Here is a 22,500-nt window from a genome sequence, read left to right as displayed (position 1 = left end):
TGAGTTATCTCTGGTTCCATTTTATTTAGTTTTGTAACTACACAAAATAACTGTAGTAAGAGGCAGTTTTGGCTGCTCCCTTATTTCCCAGGGGTCGCCGCAGCGGATTGATCCACGCTGGATTTGACACAGATGTGACGTCATTTATGTGGTCGCTAGCTTTTAACCCCATGACTCTGGGTCTGTCCTCCCGACCTCAGATCAGGGATCTTTTGCATAGATAAACGTGTTTTCTACTATCATGCTAGCTGTTTTGCTCTTTGTAGTTTGCTTTAAAAAAAAGTCAATTACCTAAAGGTTTTGCACACATAATTTTGGTTTTAGTTCCGTTAAAAAAAATATGAACAACTCCAGGCTTATGCATGACTACCTCTTCCAAAGAACATCTTGTCATTAGCTTCCTCTCTGAATGCAGCCGTCTAGTCATGCACACAGATTTAATAAATATGGACTGAGACAAACTTTTTATTTGACTTTTAGCAGACGCGCACTCTGCTGGAGCTCATTTGAGCACCACAGTCTTTTTAAAGAAACTTTTTGGCTAAGAACAAAGACATATTTAGTGATTGCCGATTAAATAATGTGCCCTACAAACTGAATGAGGCATGACTCTTGATAGCATAACCTAATGATATCAAGGCATTTCTCCTTTATTTGTTTTCAGCTGCACTGAGCGATAATCGGACAGAGAGGGCCTTCATCCTGACCTGTTTTGAATAGAGCGAGGCTGACATCCCGTGTGCCCGACTATCTGTGTGATGTTCTTGGCTTCGCACCAGGCGCTCTTGTCAGGGAACAGCGCCAGGCGGTTGATGTGTGCAGGCGGTGCCGCTGAATACAGTGCAAACAGTGCGCAGCAAATCTGAATCCTCTCCCACATGACTGCACCTAAAGGAGCAGAAAACCACAACACGCCGCCGCTCTGTTAACTCTGTGAAAGGCAAAGTCTCGTCACGCCATCTGTTGCCTGCAGGTCACATAGCGCCAGTTTTCAGTCGGTGTGAAATCTGAACTTTGCATGTCCCTGCTCATGTGGATTGACAACTTCCTGGTGCCTATAGCATCTTACAACCCACACGTCCTCGTGCATCAGTCAGATTGTTTCTTCTTACCGGGTTTGGTGCATTTGATTGGATAAAAGAGGAAACTTGTTGAACGTGTGCAGTGAGGACGTTAAAATGGGTTTATAGTGTCAGAGAATAGAGGGGATACAATGGGAGTGGGAGGCAAAGCTCGCCTCTGTTTCGCTCTCTTCTTTAAAAATGCCTCAGCCATTAACGTCATTTACAAGCTACAAAATCGTTTTCTCCTGGTGCTTATTAAAAGTGTCTGGATGTGGTCACCCACATCCACTGTTTTACACGCTTTTTAGCACTTCAATATGTTTGCGACTCTAAAGGATCAATTTTGGAGACAGAGATCCTACAAGAGGCTCCTGTGGTGGGCTGTGAGACCGACGAAATGTTTTTAATAAAATAAATATATATGTTTATAATGTCCTGCTTTGACGGACTTTAAGACTCCAGACTCTGGGTTTTAGCTTAAAAAAGAAGAGAGCGGGGTTTCAGACGAACGTTTGGAAAGCGTTACAATAATATATCAGTGTTTCATATACAATTATAAGGGAAGACATGTGATACAGCTAAAATCTGTTTTCCCAAATAGTTGAGACCATTAAATCTAAATTTGAATTAACTTAGCCTTCATGCGTTACATTTACATTTAGCCCCCCAAAATTTTAAACATCCTTTAAAATAAACCAAAACATACAAAATTATCACACAACAGCCTCTGTATCTGTACAGTTATGTAAATGGGTTTTTTCGTGGTTCTTTTTTACTCCCAGAGTTAATTCAGCTCATTTAAGAAGGCGAGACGACCTCAAAGCGTCACTTGGATGTATAGCGGTTATATCATGGGGTTACTTTCTAAAGTAATCAAGTACGTTCTCTTCAACAGCGCCGGGAGGTCAGTTGAGGCACTTACCACTGCTCACGAAAGCCGGGGAATTGAGCGCTTCGCCACGGTCCCGCTGAGCCGAGCCCCCCTCACCTAAACCCGGGTTGTCGGATATCACCGTGGGCTGGTAACTAAACAGTATGATCACGTGGTGAAAATCCGAGCACAGATTGTCATAAAACTGTCACATCATCCGGTAAGACAAGCAACCGTCCGATGAACCGAGAGGAAGAAGAAGAAGATGGATGGGGAGCTGGGGCAGGGTATGAGCGCTATCTCATCTCCGAGTCCATCAGCTCAGTCAGACCGTCCCTCCCCTTTGTTCTCCTCCCGTCCCGGGTTGAATTCCCGTGTAACTGCGCCGAAAAACACTCTCCAACTTGTTGTCTTTTGTTGTAAAACTCTCAGGCTGGGTTTAGGCGCGGCTGAGCCCTCAGACAGGGGTCCTGCTGTGCCGTTTCTGGACGAGAGAAAGCAGGGAGGGAGGGGAAGTGCTGGAACGCTTTCAAATGTTTCCCTAAGCAGGAGTGATCGTGTTAACTAGACACACATGCAATTATGTGAATATTACACATACAGGGCATATTTCAAGTCACGCACACACATCTGGCATTGCTTTGATAACATATGTTTGGAAAATTGAAACATTAACAACACAATGTCTGATGAAATATAACTGGTAAACAGATGTGAAGCCCCTGCTGTGTTCGCCTTTATTCCCCCTAAACCACTAAAAAAAACTTCGGGATGATGAAATGACAATAGCTGGTTACTAACCAGAAGCTCAGAGGGTTTGATTTATTTCAGGCTCCTAAGTATGTTTGGAGTGAAACCACTGACAGACTCATGAGCAGTTGCTGAAATGCATTATGCTCTCCGGTTCTCCTGACTTGTGATTGGACTCCGTTCAAAACTAATTTAAAACGGAAACATAAGGGGACAAGCTTGGAGTTCGGCCTTTGGTGTAGCCCATACCCAAAGTGAGATACTGATAGATGTCAGTGTCTTCTCTTGGTCTAAACCACTGACAGGAACCAATATATGCATTCAGTGGGGAATCCATTGTGAAAATATACAACATGCACACACACAGTGTTGAAATACAATCACTGGACACTTTATTAGATTTACCCTTTTGCCACAGAAATGCCTTAATTCTTTGTGGCATAAACGGAACAAATTGCCAGAAAAAATCCTCAGAGATTTTGGTCCATATTAACAGCATCACACAGTTGCTGCACATCCATCATATGAATCTCTCAATACAAACACTCCCAAAGGTGCAAGGTGTTTGAGGTGTGATGGTGACAGTATGTTATCCTGCTGAAATTAAGCAGCCACTAGAAGATGGGTACATTGTGGGTTGGATGTGGTCAGAAACTATACTCAGGTAGGCTGTGGTGTTTAAAGGATGTTCAGTTTGGTGCTGAGGCAGCCCAAAGTGTGCCAGGGAAATATCCTCCACATGTTTACACCACTACCACCAACCCGAACCACTGATACAAGCAAGTTTGAATCCATGCATTCATGTTGTTTATTATTACCACATCTGATCCTACCATCTGGTTGTCGCAGGAGAAATCCAGAGATGTTGATCTGCAAATTTTCTGTTTCCCAGTTGTGGTGACCCCTGTGAGAACTGTAGCCTAAATTTTCTGTTCTTAGCTAACAGATGTGTCCTCTGGTGTGGTCTTCTGCTGCTGTAGCAGCTCTTCTGTATACCTTAGCTGAGTTGATTGTTTAAGTAAGCAACAGTATGCTTTCATATCAGTTTGAAGCAGTCTGGTCATTCTCCTTTGATATAATCGAGGCATTTTTACTCAGACAGCTGATGCTGAACGGATATTTCCTCTGTTCAAACCATCATCAGATGGCTGTGTGAGAAAATCCCAGCAGATCAGCAGTTTCTGAAATATTCAGACCAGAATGTCTGGCAACAATTCCATCCTTCTTCTCTGTTCTGATGCTCGACGATGTTTGAACTTCACGGTATTTTTGACCATGTCTATGTGCCTAAATGTGTTAGCTTTACTGCCATGTGATTGGCTGATTAGACCCCTAACCAGCTGCAGCAGATGACTGCCCCTCCCTGAGCCTGGTTCTGCCAGAGGTTTCTATTTAAAAGTCCCCAGGTGCTTGCCCTCGATTTTGGGGGGTTTCTCACCTTACAATATAAATGCTTTGAGGTAACTGCTGTTGTGATTTGGCACTTTGTGAATAAAACTGAACTTAATATTTGGGTTAATAGGCAGTTTAACACGTGTAACTAATTAAGCGGCCATGCATGTGCATAAAACTGTGCCAGATGATCGTTATTAAGAATTATACAGGTTTAACTAACGAGTAAGAAGAGCAATTTACGATGCTTGTACGCTTTTACTTTATTATTGATTGCTGCCGTCATAACATTTTAAGGTTAAAAATTTATGACAGTTATACCTTAAAAAGTAATATTTTGAACGCATACTTCAATTAAATTCAATTTACAATTTGTCATAACAAGACATAAATTAATGCACAAATGTTTTAGTGAAATGAATAAATTAACACAGCATAGCACTTATGGGACGATCTTTTTCCCCTCTAATTTACTAATAATAGAGTGTCCTGGGGTTTAGTGTTACTACTTTTACTTAAGTAACTAAGCCAAGCTGTGGTAACTACATGGAAATAGGTCCATTAGTCTTGTTTTATGTATAAAATCTGCTAAAAGGAAAATGTAAACTAAATGTGTACTTCACTCCTCTTTACCTTATCACCTCTGGTAACATCATGCTAACATTTTCCACGGCAACTCCAAGCTGGAGTCTTGCCTGAGCACATGCATGGCACATCTGGATCTGCTCTTGTACTTTGTGGCAGAAATTTGCCAGCCTTGACAATTTTAGCCATTAGATGAGTAGTTGGTATTAGGTAGTGTTACTGGTCTTGTAATTATGGTTCATCATGGAGAACGTTGAGACACGTATAGCCTTTGGGTTTTGGCTGCTTTATTACACCTCAGCTGGGTCACCACTCACCTCCCCCTCCAGTTCCCACATACGCACTGGCATCCTGTTCCTGCACTTCTACCGACCACTGCATCTTTGCTCACAGGTGTTCAGCTTGGCATGCGTTCATCAGCCCCCCTATCGGTTTCATGCTTCACTTACAAACAAATATTTTAATGGACAGGGGATGAGTGACACGGCTTAATTTCTGACAGGCTTACTCTGTGTCTGATGCATTGCAGCACACCAGCTCTGAAGAAACAGGCCTTTGAACGCTTGGGGAATGAATATGATTCCATTGTGTGCAGGAATGTATGTGCCGGGAAAACCGTTACTGTGATGAAGAGGGAAAATATGAGCGTGTGTAATAGAGAGTGCATGCAGCAGTGTTTTCTTTGATGTGAAAGTGTACGGCATGTGTTGTGTTCAGACGTGCAAAGTGCAGAACTCACCTGTTAGTAATAAGCTCCAGTCTAGAAATGGCATTTCTCTGCATTCCTCAGATTCTGCTTCACCAGGGGGCTGGATAAACGTGTGCATGTGCACACGCTCACACAAACAATTTCTCTTCTCCCCCAGCAGCCCGCAAAACCACACATTAGTGATCAATCACACTCACAACAATCTCGCCAAGCAGACACGCAGCCAATGAATACACAGGACAGAAGAGATTCCTCCCAGTATGTTTTCTCCTAATCTCTGATGAAAACGGTCACAGTCATAGCAAGCAACCCAAAACAGGGCTCCACAGCAGGCCGCAGCCTGTTTGGTCTACTATGAATAAAAACCAGACTGGGTTTCTTTCTTCTCGATATCAGAAAGAGATACAGCCATCCATGACATAAACTAGTGGCTGATATGTGAATGCAAACATAGCTTCTTTCCGATTTTTCTCCTGTCAGTGCTCGGGTTTGTTCATCTAACAGTTGATCCCCCTTTATTTCACCATTCTGCACAACTTTTCATCCTCCCACTCTCCGAGAGGGCTGCAGATGCTGAACCTGGCCCTCATTCCAAAACAGCAGGAGCTCGAGTCTCCCAGCTCATTAACACACAAAATTACCTCCCACCCCCAAACCACACTTCATTCTTCTCGAACATTCGCACAGAAAAACCGAGGAGACAAAGCTTTTTCCCACAATGACTTTATTAAATATATATTTAATGTTTTATAAACACAGTGTGGGCATCATTGCAGATTAATACCAGTACAGCAAAAAACAAACAAAAAAACTCAATCCCCCCCCAAAAACAAGCATTACAATAAACAGATGAGAAAGCCCTCGTCATCTTCAGTCCTTCATTACTGGTCCTGAAAAATGAACACAGAGGAGTCATGCAGCATGATGTGATCGTGTGTCACAGACCTCTGATAAACAATGAAAATTACACTGTGCGCTTACCTTAACCATGCGACCATGAATCAGATATGGTGACCTAAAGTCATGCTGGCAGTTGCTGTAGCCCATGCCCAGTCCCAAGCCTGAACCAAATGACAAAGGCCACGCGCGACCTAGCGGAGAAAAATAATCCCTGTTGGATGGCTTACTAAGAAAAGAAAAGAAAAGGAGGGTTTTCTGAAATAATACTTACGTTTAAAGACAATGAGCGAGAACACAATGCCAACACCGAGGCCCGTTACTGCAAAGAGAGAGAATTATTAGTGGTTTTATAAAACTACCTCCTATTGATTTGACTTTACTACTGAGGTAATGTGATCATCTCCCATCCAGCGTGAAAACTGGCCAGCTAAAAATCTGGTCGGCTGTAATGAGCGAATATTTGGTGCAGAAGTTGGAAGGTAGCGCCACTTAGCAAGACTAAACTAATGAGCAAAAGACAGGAATAAAGGGGAGGAAAGAAAAAACAAAACAAAACACAGAAAATGACTTAGAAAGAAAGCAAAGCATAAAAGGGGTTCAGGAGAGGGGGAACCAATCCAAAGAGGAGAAACGCAGAGAGCAGGAGAGGTGAGAGGTCAGTGGGTGCGCAGAGAGATTGCCAAAGTTGCTTGAACTCCTGAGTCCAGAGTGGGATCTTGAGGAGGAATGTGTTTGTGCGCTTAACTTCACCTCGCTGCAGGCCACACCACACCCAACAGCAGGCCAGCCAGCACAGAAAGCACATAAAAACAGCCATTTGGGCCCCTCCGACTCCTAATTGGATTCAGAGAGCTATGCAGCATGACCGGTGCGCCTGAACCAGAACCCTAAGACTGTTCCCCATTACACAGCTTACAAATGTCAAACAAGACCACAAAAGACTTTGCTCATCCTCTTTATCAGCACACATCAACAATAAATCATTCCTTCTGCTTCCATTTCAAACAAAGATTTAGATGAAGTTAAGATTTGCCATCTATTACAGCCACAGTCTTCCTTTGCTCTTCAGCCAGAGCATTTTTTGAAGCCTCTTGATTTTCCACTGACTGTAATACAGTAAAAGCATTGGCAGAAACTGAGGGCAGATCAACATCTCATTTTGGCATCTTTCCTTTTGTCTTGACATCTCCAAAGGAGGGGTGGATTATAACAAAAACATTTGTGCTGGAGAAGAATGAAATACACAACCCACAGGGCTGAAAATACTCCACGTGTTTTGCCAGCAAATCAAGTCCAGAGCCTGTTAATTGGGTTGCTATTCATTTAATCATTAGCTGAAGTATTTTCTGCAAATGGTATCAATAAGTCACTTTTAATTACCCTGATTTACTGAATTTAGTTCAATTACATCTCGAGTCGTATACCTCTGGCAAATATTTTTGCATTGCAACACTGCAATTTTAAGATGATTTTGAGTGCATAGTTTCCTTTTAGAACTAATGATGATTCAGCGTGTTTGGACAGAGGCCACTGTTGAGGATCTGCTCTGCTTTAACTAAAGAAATTACTCTGCCAAACATGACAAGGTCATAACAATGTGAAATTGTAACAATATTTTCTTTTTATTCCGCAGCTCTACTCTGGACAGACCACTTGTGTTTCCAGCTTTAAGCCTGGCTGGTGGGGTGCGTTTAGGGATAGCACAGCCTGGCATCACTAGACAAAAGTGCAAATGTGAATTAGTCGATTTAAACATAACGCAGAAAGCAGATGTCTTTGAATCAAACTCGCCCAAAATGAGACGCGCAGTTCCAAATAGCCCGGCGTAAACAAAGTCGGGAGGAAATCTGTTTGCACAGGAGATGCATTCTGCAGCAAGAAGTGAGACACAGATTCCCACATTCATCTGGTTCACATGACAGCATTAGCAAAGTCTACCACTCTGATCACAACTGGAATATTTAAAACAACTATTGGATAGACAGCCAGGACAGACAAAAGACTGTCTCAGCGTTAGCAAACATGACTGTGGACTCGCAAGTCTTGTTCATATTCAGATTCATGGATTCATGGAAAAAATGCAAATAATCTTAGAAGTGTGTGTCAGATGACCGAAGACCTTAAACTACAGATGATGCAACAATGAAAATAAGGCTCTACAGACAGCTCAACACCTAGAGGGAAAAAATACCCAAGACCTCCTGAAGGATTGCTGAGTGAATTTTTTTCTGTAATAGTTTTGCCGTCCTGCACAATACTTTATACGCATATAATAGTTTTTGCATTCCCGCTGACCCAAGCAGTCTGGTTATAATAGTAAAGTGCTCTGTAAATACAACAGAAAGCAGGAACAGTTTGACGCTTTTCTTACTCAACACTCTTTCTAAAAAGACCAATCTTGGAGAGTGCACAGCTGCTGGTTGTCAGCACAGCTGTATCTGCTCTTTCTGGTTAAAAAAGGTGAAGCTGTGGCTCATTTATGGTTGAATCTGTGTCATTGTGGCCATATCTAGATGTACCATAATTACATAAAACCTCCTTTGGGAGACGAGTTCAGAAAAACAGCAGCTTGGAAATCACCATGATGCGCAGTTGAAATCTTAACAACCACAGTTACAGCCCGTCTCAATCAGTGAGAACGGGGCTAAAGCAGCGCCTCTTAAACTGCAACGGTGTGGACTCGCATCTTTAACAGCTAAAGCTGAGGGTGCACGGACATGTGTTGAGGCACCAACCATGAGCAGTCTATTATATAAAGTTTTAACCAACCTTTATGGATCAGAAGACAGACAAACATTTTTTTTAAAGTATGCAAAATGTAGTGTTAGGGAACACAAAAGCACCCCTGACAAAATAAGCATCGGTCGGATATTTAGGGGCTTAGTTTGAAATGAAGCATTTATAAAATGTATTTATGCTGAATCACTTTTAAATAGCTGCATGCACACATAAGTCTCAAGTCTCAGCTTGTTCCAACAATGTGATAGTGTTTCTAGAAATGACATGAATATTCACTATTAATGGCTGTTCTCACTAGCATTGTTTACAAGTTCCTCAAATTAAATACTTCATGTCCGGTAAACACCGTTTTTCCTGACTATGAAGAGGATGACGGCTCTTTTCTTAACACCACTCTACATGAAACTCAGTCCCTTTATAAAAAGAGCTTGATGTATTCATCTTGTTTTCATCACAGCTGTAAGAAAAATGTGATCTTTAGCTACATTTTGAGTCACAGTTCCCACTCTCTACTTTTATTTTGAAGCAAACATTATTTTAAATCATTCAACAGATTATCTAAATATTCTGAAGCTGTGAGAAAAAAAATAGCATTATGTCTCGCTTTATTAAAATCCTGGGAGTTCTTAACACATCAAGGATAGGATAAACACATAAGCTTGAATGAATATAAATGTAGGATCAGCTAAGCTATTTTTTAACAACCCCCTGAGCAGAGCATGTACTGCAGTGTTTCTCTGGCTACCAGACACACCTTGGCACAGCTGGCAATTTGCTCCACTGAGCATGAAGCAGTGCCACGATGCAGATGTTTTCCTCCCAGCAAGATTACACATTTTATTGTGCTAAGACTGACGTCATTAGGTGTATCTTTGAACAGATGTTTTGCCAGTCTAAGTGTTTTAGTGCTGGACCAACACTGAACAGAATACCACAGAAGACCCCATGGCGGTGTGCTCACTGTAACTCACTGGTGGTTCACCAGTAGTGACTTTCACTGAGGGCCAGAGCCCAGTGAAGAAAGTAAAACATCTATAAATTTCAATAATGCTCTCACTGTGAAAGAAATCCCTGCTTGTGTTGTTGCATAACTGATGGTTCTGGCAATTTAAGCCTGTCTGCTGCAAACTGTTCAATACGGTGTATTGTTATTTTGCCATGAAATTTATGGATATTAAATATCAAAGAGACGCCGAGATAATGGTGAAAAATGAAGCTTTTGTTAAGTCAACAAGAAGAAGAAAGACTTGCTCATTCACAGTCTTTTCTCAGTGCTTCACTTCCGGCTAGTAATGGGCTAAATTTATCTAATTAAAATAAATAATATTAAACAAAATTACATAAAATTGTTTTAACAATTAGCTCGCAAAACAGTGAACTAAAAATGAGATTTTCCCCCCTTTTTACTCTGAACTGCATGCCAACATTTTTCTTTGTTCCAAAAAAAAAAAAGAAAAAAAAAGAAAAAAAAATCTTTACAAACATCTTTACACTACAAATATGAAATTCTTAAAACGTCTGTTTTTGATTTTTGCGTAAACTTTAACTGCCAAATTAATGCCTGGTGTGAATAAAGATTCTGAAGTTCAAAAAATGAATAAAAACCAGTAAAACTAGTTCAAAGGTCACCTGACTACACCTCTTCTTTTCAGCGAGCCTGGCGTAAACCGCAGATTACAGTAGTCTTAGCAAAGCAGCGGAGAAAATAAATTAAAAAATAAATAAATAGAACAGAGCCCATATAGCCTGACCTCCACAACGGAAAAATAAAAAAAACAACAACAAAAACAGCAGTGCAATAAACCAGGTGTACCTGCAAAAAACACAGAGGCAAAGAAATTAGGTGTTCATATTAAGATTTATATCAAACTTATATACAAAAAATAAATGTTATCTGCTCCCTACAGATTACAACTTTAAATGTTTGTATACAGACACTGATGTCACAAACCTGTACTTAGATTAACTGTGATAAACAACTATGTTATTGTCATATAAATAGATATTTAAGGTGTGAAAAAAGACACTGATAGATTGTTAACTAATAGCATTTACAAAACCAAATAAACCAAACAAAATTGTTATTTGGTTGTTATCTGACAGAATGACCATAAAAAACTTGATATTTTAACAGGTTCTTTTTTAAAAATGTCCTTTTGTTTTTTCTTTAAGTTTACTCTCAGTTTCCAGAGCAGGTTTTCTTGTGTCAGTTTACTTTCTGTTGTTCGTGTTTAATTTTAGTTTTGTTTTTACTATTTTTCCTGTTATTTTTTAATTTAATTAAAACAATTAATTATTAGTGTATAGAGGAAAATCAGTTCAGGAATTACATAAAAAAATACACTCTCTGTAAGCTGTTGACTGACAGTGTTGTAGACACCCAGAGTCTCAATAAACGGATCCATCAAAGCCTCGTCAGGAAAGCTGTGAGAAGTTTTGTTTAATTAAAACTAACAAGTAATATAAATAAGGATATTGCCGCTTCATTTTTGTTTTATTTTATTTTAGTTAGTTATTTTCCAGGTTCGTTTTAATTGTTTTAATTTCATTTCATTGAAAACATATTTTTATTAGTTTTTATTAGTTTGTATATCCATTCTGCAACTGCAGACATTGTTTGGTTTTATAACTAAAATAAATTATTCGGTCCTTATAATCCCCGTAAGATACTGATTAAGGCTGTAAGTAGTGGAGAAAGGGCAGGTAGAGAGAGTCCAAAAACAGATAAATTAATCTGCTTTAGCGCGTGACTTCGCACACTTTCCCACTCAAACACAGGTAATAACTTCCACCTCGTGGCTATGTCTGCTTTTTTATGATATAATACTACAGAGTTAACAAATGTTAAGTTTCATCTGTACAGCAGACAACTTTGACCTTAGTGTGACACTAAGGTCCCGCTAAAATGACTTCTCGCTCGGCTCTGACCTGTAGTGCGCCTTATTCTCCAGGTTTCACACACAGCCAAGTGTTTAATAAGAGCAGCAAACAATTACACTGCGTGTATAAAAAGAAATTAACCTGTTTTCACCGCTGTGTCAGCAAGGCAGCGGTCCCACTTCCGTGCGTGTTCGTCTGCCATGTTTTCTGCAGTCAGGAAGATCGCGCGAGAAAAGCATGAAGTCACATGACTCATTCCTTCATAACACGTCAGTATTCCGGCTTTTGCCATTCGCTTTCCTTTATCTTTTCATGCGTTTTCTTCTTTTTAGCTTTTATGAAATTAAAATTACAACTTTAAATTGCAATTACTTGGCGTGGTTTTTGTTTTGTTTTATTAATTGATCTACAATAAGGGCTGTCACTAAAGTTAGCTTCATGCTTGAGGTAAAGCCTTATCTCCCAAAGTTATTCATGCTTTTTAATCACTTCCCGCCTTGACTACTGTAATTCCCTGGACTTTGGTATACAACAATCATTTATCCTTCAGTTAGTCCAGAATTCACCAGCTCGCCTTTTACTGGTAATAAAAAACTTGAACACAGCACACTGGGCCTGCCATTTCTTCATTGGCTCCCTGTCCGTTTTGGAATTGATTTTTATATTTTATTGCTTACATTTAAAGCTTTAAATGGGCTGGCATCTTTGTATCTGTCAGAACTGCTTCACATTCACACAACTATAAGAGCTCAGACGTCGTCTAACCAGTTCCTCCCATGCAAACTTAAAACAGAGAGGTGATCGAGCTTTTGCAGCAACAGCACCAGGTCTATACAATACCTCTCAAAATCCACACAGCTCAGACAGTAAACACATTTAAGTTGTTATTAGAAATGCATTTGTTCTCCTTGGCATTGGGCTCCAGTGTGACATTCTTTTAGACAAATGCAATTTATTATTATTTTTTATTCTATTGTCTTTTAATGTTGGGTATTGTGCTCAAATGTTATGGATATTAATGTAGTTTATCTATATAAATACTATATACTTTTAAAGTGCAGCACTTTGATCAGCTCTGTTGTTTCAAAAGTGCTATATAACTACATTTGACCTTTGACTTTTTGATTTCTTAATCATTCAATTAGACACAAACACTGTATTTGAGAAGAAGTTACTAAGAGTTTGTATCCGGCTTCATGTTGCAGCATATTTGCTATGATGTAAACAGTCCAAATTATTTACCTCTGAGTAATCACTGAGACATCTGTAAATGGTGAAGACATTTTTTCTGGGTTATATTTGACCTTACCTTAAAACTTCCACTTTGATTAGTTGATTAGTCATCTCGCCCAAACGCATATGTGTGCAGGAAATTCTGCATGCATTCACAAAGTGTTGCACATCAGATGTGTGCAGGCCAGGGATTTCAGTTTAATGCAACCACAATTAAAAAAAATAAACAAAGTTGCCACTGAAATTGGTTACCCGTGTGATTATCTATGCTATGTGTTAAGTAAGAATTTTGCCTTTTTCTTATTTTATTTTCTCAGAAACACTCTGTGTGTAACACTGATTGTTTATGCTGGAAATGGAGCTGTTCTCAAACACTCAGTAATATACAGATGTTAGTGAGGTTTGCAGGCAGGTTTCTAATTTGCAAACAAAATAGGATGTATGCAGCTTCTTTCTAGGGGGAGAACCTAGTTGGCATAATGTCATTATACGCAAAAGTCTTGACCCACGCCCAGTTTCTTTATATTTTGTTTCCTTGGAGACACAGACTTTCTTATACATTTTTAAAGTGTTCTTGACCAATAGCTCTCCAGGCTTTCTGAAGGTCTTTCAAAGTTTTTCTTTGGACACTGGCTGCTTTTTCGCTCATTTTCAGTCTAGTTTTTTCAGGTTGATGTTTATTTTCTTTGTTAAGCCACTTATCACTGACCTATGAATCATTCAAGCATAAGGGAAGGACTCTTATGCTTGAATGATTCCGAAGACACAACACTGGGATGAACCAGTATTGTGTCTACAGACAACAGACAACTTAGCAAAGTACTGATTTTAAATTACATTTTTAGGCACTTTGTTGCTAGCAGCTTGTCACACATAAAGAAACAAAAACAAAAAAGAATAAGAGTGATGCGTCTGGCCCTTCACTGGATCCATCTACTGTTCACTGAAGCCTCATCAGAAATGGTCTTAGTGGAAGCGTGGCTGTCTAGAAGTCAGTCTTAAGGAAGTGGCAGTAGGTCTGACGGGGTGATAAATCCAAATTTTAAATTTTGGGTTCAGGCTGTTGTGAGTATATACAGGGGGGGTAAGGCAAGAGGTACAACATTGAGTGTCTATAGCTATCTGTAAAACACGAGGCTCTGTCATTGTTTCGAGCTGTATTTAAGCCAGTGGATCTTGTCAAAATTGATTCAATTATGAACACAGAAAAGCACTATGAGATATTGATCCACTGTGTAATACCATCTGGAAAGCATTGATTGACAACGGCTCAACTTTTATGTATGACAATTACTCCAAACACACTGAGTTGAATGTCCTTCAAGAAGCCCCGAGAACTATTCCTGAAGACTGCTTAAAGAAATAACAAGAAAGCTTGCCTAAGAGAGTTCAGACTGTGCTGAAATATAAAGTTGGTCATACCAAATATTGACTTTCAAGCTCGTCAGAAGAGCACAAACTCAGTTTTTGCCTTATATACTGTATCAGTATATAAGCTGAAACTCAGTTTCAATGAATAGCTGCATATATTTTTAATTTTCCCAGCAAAATATAGAGAAATTATGGGTGGCTTGAGACTTCTGCATAGTACGGTAACTCTCAGTATTACAAGTAATAATTATCAAAGGTGATCAGCTTGCCTTTACAGCAGTGCCCTTAGCATTAATAACTAACGGATTACCATACATATAGATATATATTAACTTCCATCACTGTCATGCACTTGAGGGAACATTCAGGTTATATTAAACTGAACAAAGGGCAACAAAATAAGACAAATGACATGAAAACAAAAACAAGTTAGAAGTGATTTTCTTTTATAATAACTACTATTAAATATTTAAAGATCAAAACTTAATTTAAAAACATATAAAATTGCTCTTACCACTGAAGATTAATTGCACAAAAATAAAAGTGAGAAAGTAGTTCATAATAACTCACAGAAAAATAGAAATTAAGATCTGCTTTTTTGTTCATGAGACACTGTATACGTTAAACTTGCCGCCGCCTGCAGTCTCCGTGTTTTGGGGGTTTATTTTTTAACTCCCCCTCTGCTGCCCTCTCTGACAGCACATTTACTACACCACTCCTCTCTTTCCATACTTGGCAATGCCTTTCTTGCTCCTTCGCTATTGGCTGCTGCAGAGAAAGGCCAGAGTGACCCGGACATGCAACCGGGGCCTGTTTTTGTGACTGCAGCCTCCTTCCTGTAGCCCGGTTGAGGAAGTGAATTTCGCTGACAGGGCTGGGTTCAGAGAGGGAGACGCGAACAAAACATCTTCATCACGGCTCTCAAAAAACATCAAAGCAACAAGAGACAAAAGGAGCGACCTGTTAAACCATAGTAAAGTTAGGGTGTACACTCATCGGTGAAGTCGTGCTCTCTCCTGCCCAGCTGAGACCGCCGCAGACATGGTAAGGGCCGCTGGGAGAGACGGGGACGGGGTTGCTAACTGGAGGGAGGGGGGTGCTAAGCTAAGCTAGCGCTGGCTAAAGGCGCACGGTAGTAACCGGAGAGGAGCAGCAGATGATATAAATCATCGACGCATATTTAACTTGCACTGCTGGCAAAACTTGCGCTGAACTACCGGATGAGAATGAATTAGCTTCGTGGTTAAGCTAGCGGCTGTTTCTTCCTGCTAGTTAGCTCATAGCTAGCCGGGCTACATGCCCCGTAGGCATAAAGTTAGGACAGGATGTTTTGGATTTAACACAAGTTGGTTAATAGTAATGGCGAAGGGTCCTAATATAACACACTGACACACGCACACACGCCTGTGCACATACACTTACACACAGGCTAAAATAGCCAAGCGCCGGGATGCCTGTAGCTAAAATAAGACCGCTCGCTCCTCCTATTCCTAACCATGACAAGCTGTCAGCCTGATTTTCCCAGCCTTATAAGTTTGATCTTGACTGAGCTAATGGTTTCTCTGGAGGAGGATATTACACCCAGTCCAAACAATCCATACCAGCACAGCACTCACTGTTTACTTATTCCTTATTTTGGCTCATTCTCCTACGTTTTCAGCCCATATAGCAGTAGGCTTGCTTTCACTGGACCCATATTTGTGCTTATCAAAAATATATATATATTTCTATTAATATGCTTGACTTGACCACTCGTAAAATGGGCTTGCTCTGTCTTACACTGTTTATAAACGCATTCAAAAAATGGGAAGAGCAGCTGTTTTTCTTCCACAGTCGCCTACTCTCTCCTCTTCCTCACCTCATCCATCCTGCCGGGCCCAGCCTCGCCGTTCTCCCCTGACCCTGAGGCTTGTTGGTCTGAGCTAGTGTTTACATGGAGACAGGAGCGCTGTTAAACACAGTGTCAAGAAGCACAGGTGTCTGATGGAGCCTTCAGTTGAGGGAAACGTGAAACGAGGCAGAAATCATCTCGGAGGAGACAAAGTGGCCTGGGAAAATCTGCGTTAAAAAATTATGTTACGTTCGGGGTTGCCCTTAAGGACAAATATTTATGGATGGATTGTGGGGCTATGAGTAATGGATTATTAGGTTTACTCTCTTAAGGCTTTACTTGAGTGGTGATATTAGAGATTGTCTCACCTCTAGAAGACTCTTTCGCTTCATGTTCAGTGTTTTCTGGCCGCCAAACACATATCATAAGCACGTTTTTGTTTGTAATGGATGTCAGGATCGAGGAATTGTAAAGTAAATCCATATATGTTAATGGCTTTTAAGTAGGCATTATGAAACATGTTTAGCTAGATTGCTGAGTGGCAGTCAAAACATTGATCATTGTCTGATAAAGCCAGGCTGGAAGTGTTTGCGACAAAGCCAGTACCTTCTATGGAGAAGCTTGAAAAACATGTTTAGTCCCTTTTATTATCACACACTTAAAAACATTTTCCGGCACATTCCCCAGAGTTTCATGTTGTGGCCGGTCCATCCACTGCTCTCCTCCAACATCCTGCTGTTAGCTGCATAGTTAAGGCAGAAAACCCCCCTGGGGGTAAAAGCTATGTTATGTCAGTGCTCTGTGGTTATCACCATGTTCTTAATTTAGTTCTGAATGGTTTGCTTGGTGAAAGATAACTGTAGTGGTTTCCATTTCCCTAATCCTAAACCTGATGCACGACCAAGATGCTGTTTCAGATTTCATTCTTTTCTTTTCTTTTTTAAAGGAACATATAAAGGTAATAACATGTGTTATTGCTAATACAACTGGATCTGCTGCTTCACACTGTAGTCGAAATGAGTCCACTTCAGTTCGGACTGTAGTAAAGACACTAAATTGATTTTGGTGCCTTTGGTTCTGCAGATAATGGCTACTGTGCACTGTTTTTGATCATTCTACCAAATGTACCTTTAGGCTGTGTATTGATTTAACCTTACTGTGAAGTTGTAGCCATCGTCTTACAAGCCAGATTGACAGAGAGATGAGAGGCATCTGTCTGACTCAGCTTGGTGGGGGATTGATTGCATCGCAGGCTCACTCTGCAGTACTTAATCAAAGGTTCCAATTACAAGGTTGGGGAAAAGAGAAAACCTTAGGAGTTTGGAAGAAGTGTAGATGCAAAGCGTAGTTGTACGCTTATCAGGTGAAAAGATGAAGATCCTTTGATCACGACGGCTTTATCAGTGCAGGATTTTCAAGGCTTCGATTGTTCACCTTATTTTATTGTCGCATAAATCTGTCAGCTTGTGTGATTCAGACAAAGTTGATAATGGTCGTTTGGAGGTGGGTGGGGAGGGATTTTGTCATTGAATATCTGTATGTGTGTGGCAGGAACTGGATTAGAAAGTTTCTGTCCTGCCAGAACTTGAATGTGTGAAAGTTTCATCTGCGGCCAAATTCACAGTCCAAGCAGCTAGTTTTACCTTTGGTCTCCCAACACATCCCAGTCTGCAGAAGCGGAGAAGTTCCTACATAAGATGTATAGTAAACAGCTGAGTCTTAAAAACTGAATTACCCGTAAGCAGTTAATTCCAAATAAAAACTGTACTGCACTGTCTCTTTACCTAAACCCTAAGGTAAAAGTTTGACTCGAATGATAAGGATGGACCTGACCTTTAGATGCTACTCTGCCACACTTCCTGTTGCCCCATGATGATGATTCTTTAACCAGGCTTCCCCTCCTTTGTTCCTACATGAAACTAATCAACCAAACACAAACCCTTGAACCACCACACAGCCTAGATAAAGTTCAAGCCTGTGCACTGAGGTGCTGTACATAGTTTTGTTTTGTTTTCTCCAACCCCCTAAATGAAGCTTTTCTTTTCACAACTCTCTGCAAGGTGCTCACATGACAAATCATGAGAGATGTTCAGTCTACTGAGCTGGAAAGTTGTCTGTATTCTAGCAGTGTGGGCAAAGGTTTTCCTGCAAGGGTGTGAGGGTTTCCTGCACGGCAACTGCAGTCGTACCCGTGTACAGAATGTAGCAGGACTTTTATTACCGTGCTGTGGTGGAGACACTGATGAGGGTACGGTGTGGTTGCTTTGTTTACTCAAGCATGAGGGTGCGTATTTATACTTCTCTGCGTAATACAGCTACTCAGTTAATGTGAGCCTGTGAGTCTCTGTAAGTTTGCAGAGCTGATTCATTTTTTTTTTTTTAAGTTGTGCTTTTTAAGTAACATTTTAATTACCACAGCAGAGCATTTCTTTATTAAATGGAACCTGCTTTTTCCCCCCAAACCCCCAATATTAGACTTGTATTCACCATTTACCTGTTTTGGCTCATCTCACTTTCTTCTGATTGGCTGTCCCCCACAAACAGAAGGATTTAACAGCAGATGAATGGAGGCTGTGTGCTTTAAGACAACGCTATTCTCTTCTTAATGACACACAGCTACAAATAGGAAAAAAAACTGTCTGAAACGTTTGACCTTTTGGCCCCTGAATAATTTGTTGGCCCTATTTAACATGAGCATCTGCTTTTGAAGCAATGTGTCATCCCTGCACGCCATTGTTGGACATTCAGAAACCCATTCTCGTGAATGTATTATTGAGATGAATCTGCAGTGCATGAAGAGGTGTTAGCTGATCTTAAGATGACAGAGTGAGTGAGTATGTTGGGTTTTTTTTTTTTAGTTTAGTTTATTTCCTTCAAAGAAATTCTGTGTTACAAACCCGCGAACTTTGGTTAACACAGGCTGCTAAAGTGTATCATCCAGAAAACAAAGACATGTCAGGAATTCTTTGGAAACTTGCCTCGGTGTCTGTGGGAAGAGATGAAGTTACAGGAAGAGTTCAGGTGATCCTTCCAGTCAGCACTGCCTGTAAAATCTAAGTTTTCCTCTTTAACTGTTAGTAGCTGTGCTTTTGGCACAGAAAAAGACAAATACTGTAAATGTCCTTTCACTTAGTTTGGGCCCCACTTCACTTGGTTTGGGCCCCAGGAAGACTAGCAACCACTGTTGTGGAAGCTAATGGGGTTCCTTATAAATAAACAAACGTAAAAGGTTAGCTGTGGTGAACTTACAGTACCAAATCTGCAACATGCATAAACGTAACATGCTTGGATGCAGTCCTCGAAGAAACCAGCAGTTAGTTTTGCGCTGATGATGCTTTGCATTGGTCAGATTAGTTGAAAAGTCGGCCAGAAGGGGGAAGAGTGACAGCAGAGCTCCGTTTGAAAAGACAAGTGCAGAAATCTAGGCGATGAAAAACTACGTCATGAGCAGCACAGACGGTCGCTGCAGTGGACACTTTTCATAGTTTTAACACTCAGTTTCACTTCAGTTTCGTGGATGTTACAACTTAGCTCTCTTCAGTGGTACCAAGAGAAGCCCGCAGACCACCAATGTTAGTTTAATGTTAAAAAAAAACACACAATCTGTGTCTTGTTTATTCTCTATAGCACAGACATTTTGTTTTGAATTCATTTTCTAACTGTGATCTAATGTTACAGTGCAGTAAGCCGTTGTCTCTGCCGGTTGTTTTTCAGAATGACCAGCAGCTGGATTGTGCTCTGGACCTGATGAGGCGTCTGCCTCCTCAGCAGATCGAGAAGAACCTCAGTGACCTCATTGACCTGGTGAGTTACTGTCTGATAATCATCCTGAACACATTAGGATGAGGCTGTTAAACCTGAAATGCAGTGTGACTAAAACTGTGCCTTTTTGGCATTTGGTTTGAATCCAGATTGGAAAAACCAGAGAGTTTCACTTGTTGTTCTTCAAACAGCTGATTCACAACTGAGAGTGAAATCTGTTCTTCTCCAGAGTGTCTCTGTATTCAGTCTAAAAATTTCCCGTGAATGGACAAGTCACTTATTAAACTTTAGATAACTTTTACTTCTAAGGTTGAATAATTTGTTAGGTACACCACAACTGCCTGTTAACGCAGCTGTCTAAGCAGCTATTTACAGTGACACTTCCAGTCGTCAGAGAAGAGACTGCTTTACGAACTTAAATAACTACTCGTTACAACAAAGGTTTGCAGAGGAGCTCTGATTTTTGTGTGTGTGTGTGTGGTGTGTGGTGTGTGTGTGGTGTGTGTAATGTTTTTTTTTTAACCTACAGCAGCAGAAGACCACACTGGGTGCTAATTGTCAGCTGTCAGCTAAGAACAGGAAACTGAGGCTACAGTTCACACAGGCTCACCAAAGTTTAACAATAGAAGACTAGATAAACATTTCTTGCTCTGAAGAATGTTGATTTCTGCTTCAACATTGAGATGTTAGGGTCAGACTTCCTGCAACAACATAAAAGCTTGGACCCTTGCTGCATTGTATCAACAGTTCAGGCTGTCGGTGGTGGTGTAATAGTGTGGGGGTTAGTATCTTGGCATATTTAAGGCCCCTTTGTACCAACTGATCGTTGTTTAAATTACAGCCTAACTGAGAATTTTTCCTGTCCAACCTTGTCCAGCCTTTCATAACCACATTTTACCCATCGTCTCATGGCTGCTTCCAGCTACATAGAACACCATGGAACTGGGCTCAGATCATCTCAGACTGGTTTCTTCAACATAACAATGAGTGCTCTGTATTCAAATGGCCTCTGCAGTCATCAGATCTCAGTCCAAGAATAGAGCAGCTATGGGATGTGGTGGAAAAAGAGATTTGCATCATGGACATACACACGAGAAATAAGCAGCACCTATCACGTCAACTGCTGTCGTGTCAGTATGGATGAAAATCTCTGAGGATATGTTTCCAGCACCTTGTTGAATCTCTGCCACGAAGTATTAAAGGACTTCGGAAGGCAAAAGAGGGTCCAACCCAGGCTATGCCTAATAAAATGGCTGGTGAATATAAATGGTAGTATTAGTAATGTGTTAATAACAATTTATTATGGATTTGTTTTATCAAGCTACCATAAAATGTCAGTCGGTCTGATTTGGGGAAAGGTCTTTCAAATAATCGCATGTCTTAAAGTATTTGCATATCTCTATATGTGGTATTTATTTTCATATTATACAAAAGTGTTTTGCTGCACACCACTGTATTATCTGGGTAACTGATACTATTTTCAGCATTTTAAAAAGGGTTTAATCATATTTGTTCAGAGTGGAAGTAGCCACACCAAAGGGGAAAAAAACTTCTGCTTGTGTGATAGTTATTACTTCCCCCCCCTGCAGTTTTCTGTATTTGAAGTTGGTCGAGTTACTCGGCGCATTTTAACAACAGTCTCAGCTAAAGCTAACAGATTATAACTGGACACAAATCAAATCACACTTGTGCCTCTGTTTGCATTGCACCTTATTTTTGTGGGTATATTCGTACCCTTTCAGCCAGACTCCCCACCTGCTCAACTTCCTCTTCTCTCACCTTTAACCCTGCTCCCCCACCCACCCGGACATCTGTTCTTTCCTTACCCTATGACCACTGTGGCTGGTTGTTAGTGATTATTATCACAGCTGTCAATCACTTCTGTTGCCAGGCACCTTTAGGCTCAGTCCCTTCACCAACTCTTCCACGTAATCATCTGAAATCACCTCTCTCTTTCCGCCTCCTCTTCTCCTCTCTGACCACCCCCCACCCTCACCACTACATGCTCTTCCCACTGGATTTTGTCCACCCTTGTTTGGCTTGTCTCAGCCAGTCTAGGCTGCCAGGTGTGTGTGCATGCGTGTGTTTGTGTGTTTGTTCAGGGGTATGGGGCTTTTTTTTGGCCTGGGTAACAGGCGCTCCTTTGTGTCTATGCGCTGATGCAGGAACGCATAGCAAAGGGACTCCATGTCAGTCTGTGAGAACTAATTTGTACCCCCTTATCCTCCAGATATTATGTTTCCCAATGATATTTTATTCCGTCTCCTCTCAGTAACCTCTGCTTATGGGCTGAAACTGGAATGTGAGCGAAAGACGAGAACTTAAAAGTATGTTTTCATCTACAATGAGAAGATCACATGACGTGATCCTCTGTGTTTTGTTAGACTGTTCCTCCACGCATCAGTGATTTTTT

At 40.7% G+C, this 22,500-nt stretch overlaps 3 protein-coding genes across 3 annotated transcripts in view; 1 reads left to right on the top strand and 2 right to left on the bottom strand.

Moving 5' to 3' along the window:
• nbl1 (NBL1, DAN family BMP antagonist) overlaps positions 1-2,442 on the bottom strand; it is a 6,354-nt gene extending 3,912 nt beyond the window's left edge. Inside the window, exons 1-2 of the mRNA XM_084928466.1 lie at positions 1,987-2,442; positions 708-888 (exon numbers count right to left, since the gene is read on the bottom strand). Of these exons, the coding sequence (XP_084784592.1) occupies positions 708-880 (173 nt within the window). The 5' untranslated portion in view covers positions 881-888; positions 1,987-2,442. The remainder of the gene's footprint in view (positions 1-707; positions 889-1,986) is intronic.
• Positions 2,443-6,077: 3,635 nt separating this feature from the next.
• LOC146387110 (MICOS complex subunit Mic10-like) lies at positions 6,078-12,161 on the bottom strand. The gene is made up of 4 exons (XM_084928465.1): positions 12,032-12,161; positions 6,543-6,590; positions 6,353-6,462; positions 6,078-6,261 (listed from the first exon to the last, which is right to left on the bottom strand). The coding sequence occupies exons 1-4, from the start codon at positions 12,144-12,146 to the stop codon at positions 6,253-6,255; spliced, it is 282 nt and encodes a 93-aa protein (XP_084784591.1). The 5' UTR covers positions 12,147-12,161; the 3' UTR covers positions 6,078-6,252.
• Positions 12,162-15,276: 3,115 nt separating this feature from the next.
• The window catches only part of capzb (capping actin protein of muscle Z-line subunit beta), a 16,666-nt gene continuing 9,442 nt past the window's right edge, over positions 15,277-22,500 (top strand). Inside the window, exons 1-2 of the mRNA XM_084928463.1 lie at positions 15,277-15,538; positions 20,040-20,129. Coding sequence (XP_084784589.1) covers positions 15,536-15,538; positions 20,040-20,129 — 93 coding nt within the window. The 5' untranslated portion in view covers positions 15,277-15,535. The remainder of the gene's footprint in view (positions 15,539-20,039; positions 20,130-22,500) is intronic.

Source organism: Perissodus microlepis, chromosome 5, assembly GCF_051167445.1.
Source record: "Perissodus microlepis isolate ML-2025 ecotype Zambia chromosome 5, ASM5116744v1, whole genome shotgun sequence".
NCBI lineage: Eukaryota > Metazoa > Chordata > Actinopteri > Cichliformes > Cichlidae > Perissodus > Perissodus microlepis.
The sequence above is the reverse complement of the archived record's forward strand: the minus strand, read 5'-3'. Positions and strand labels throughout refer to the sequence as shown.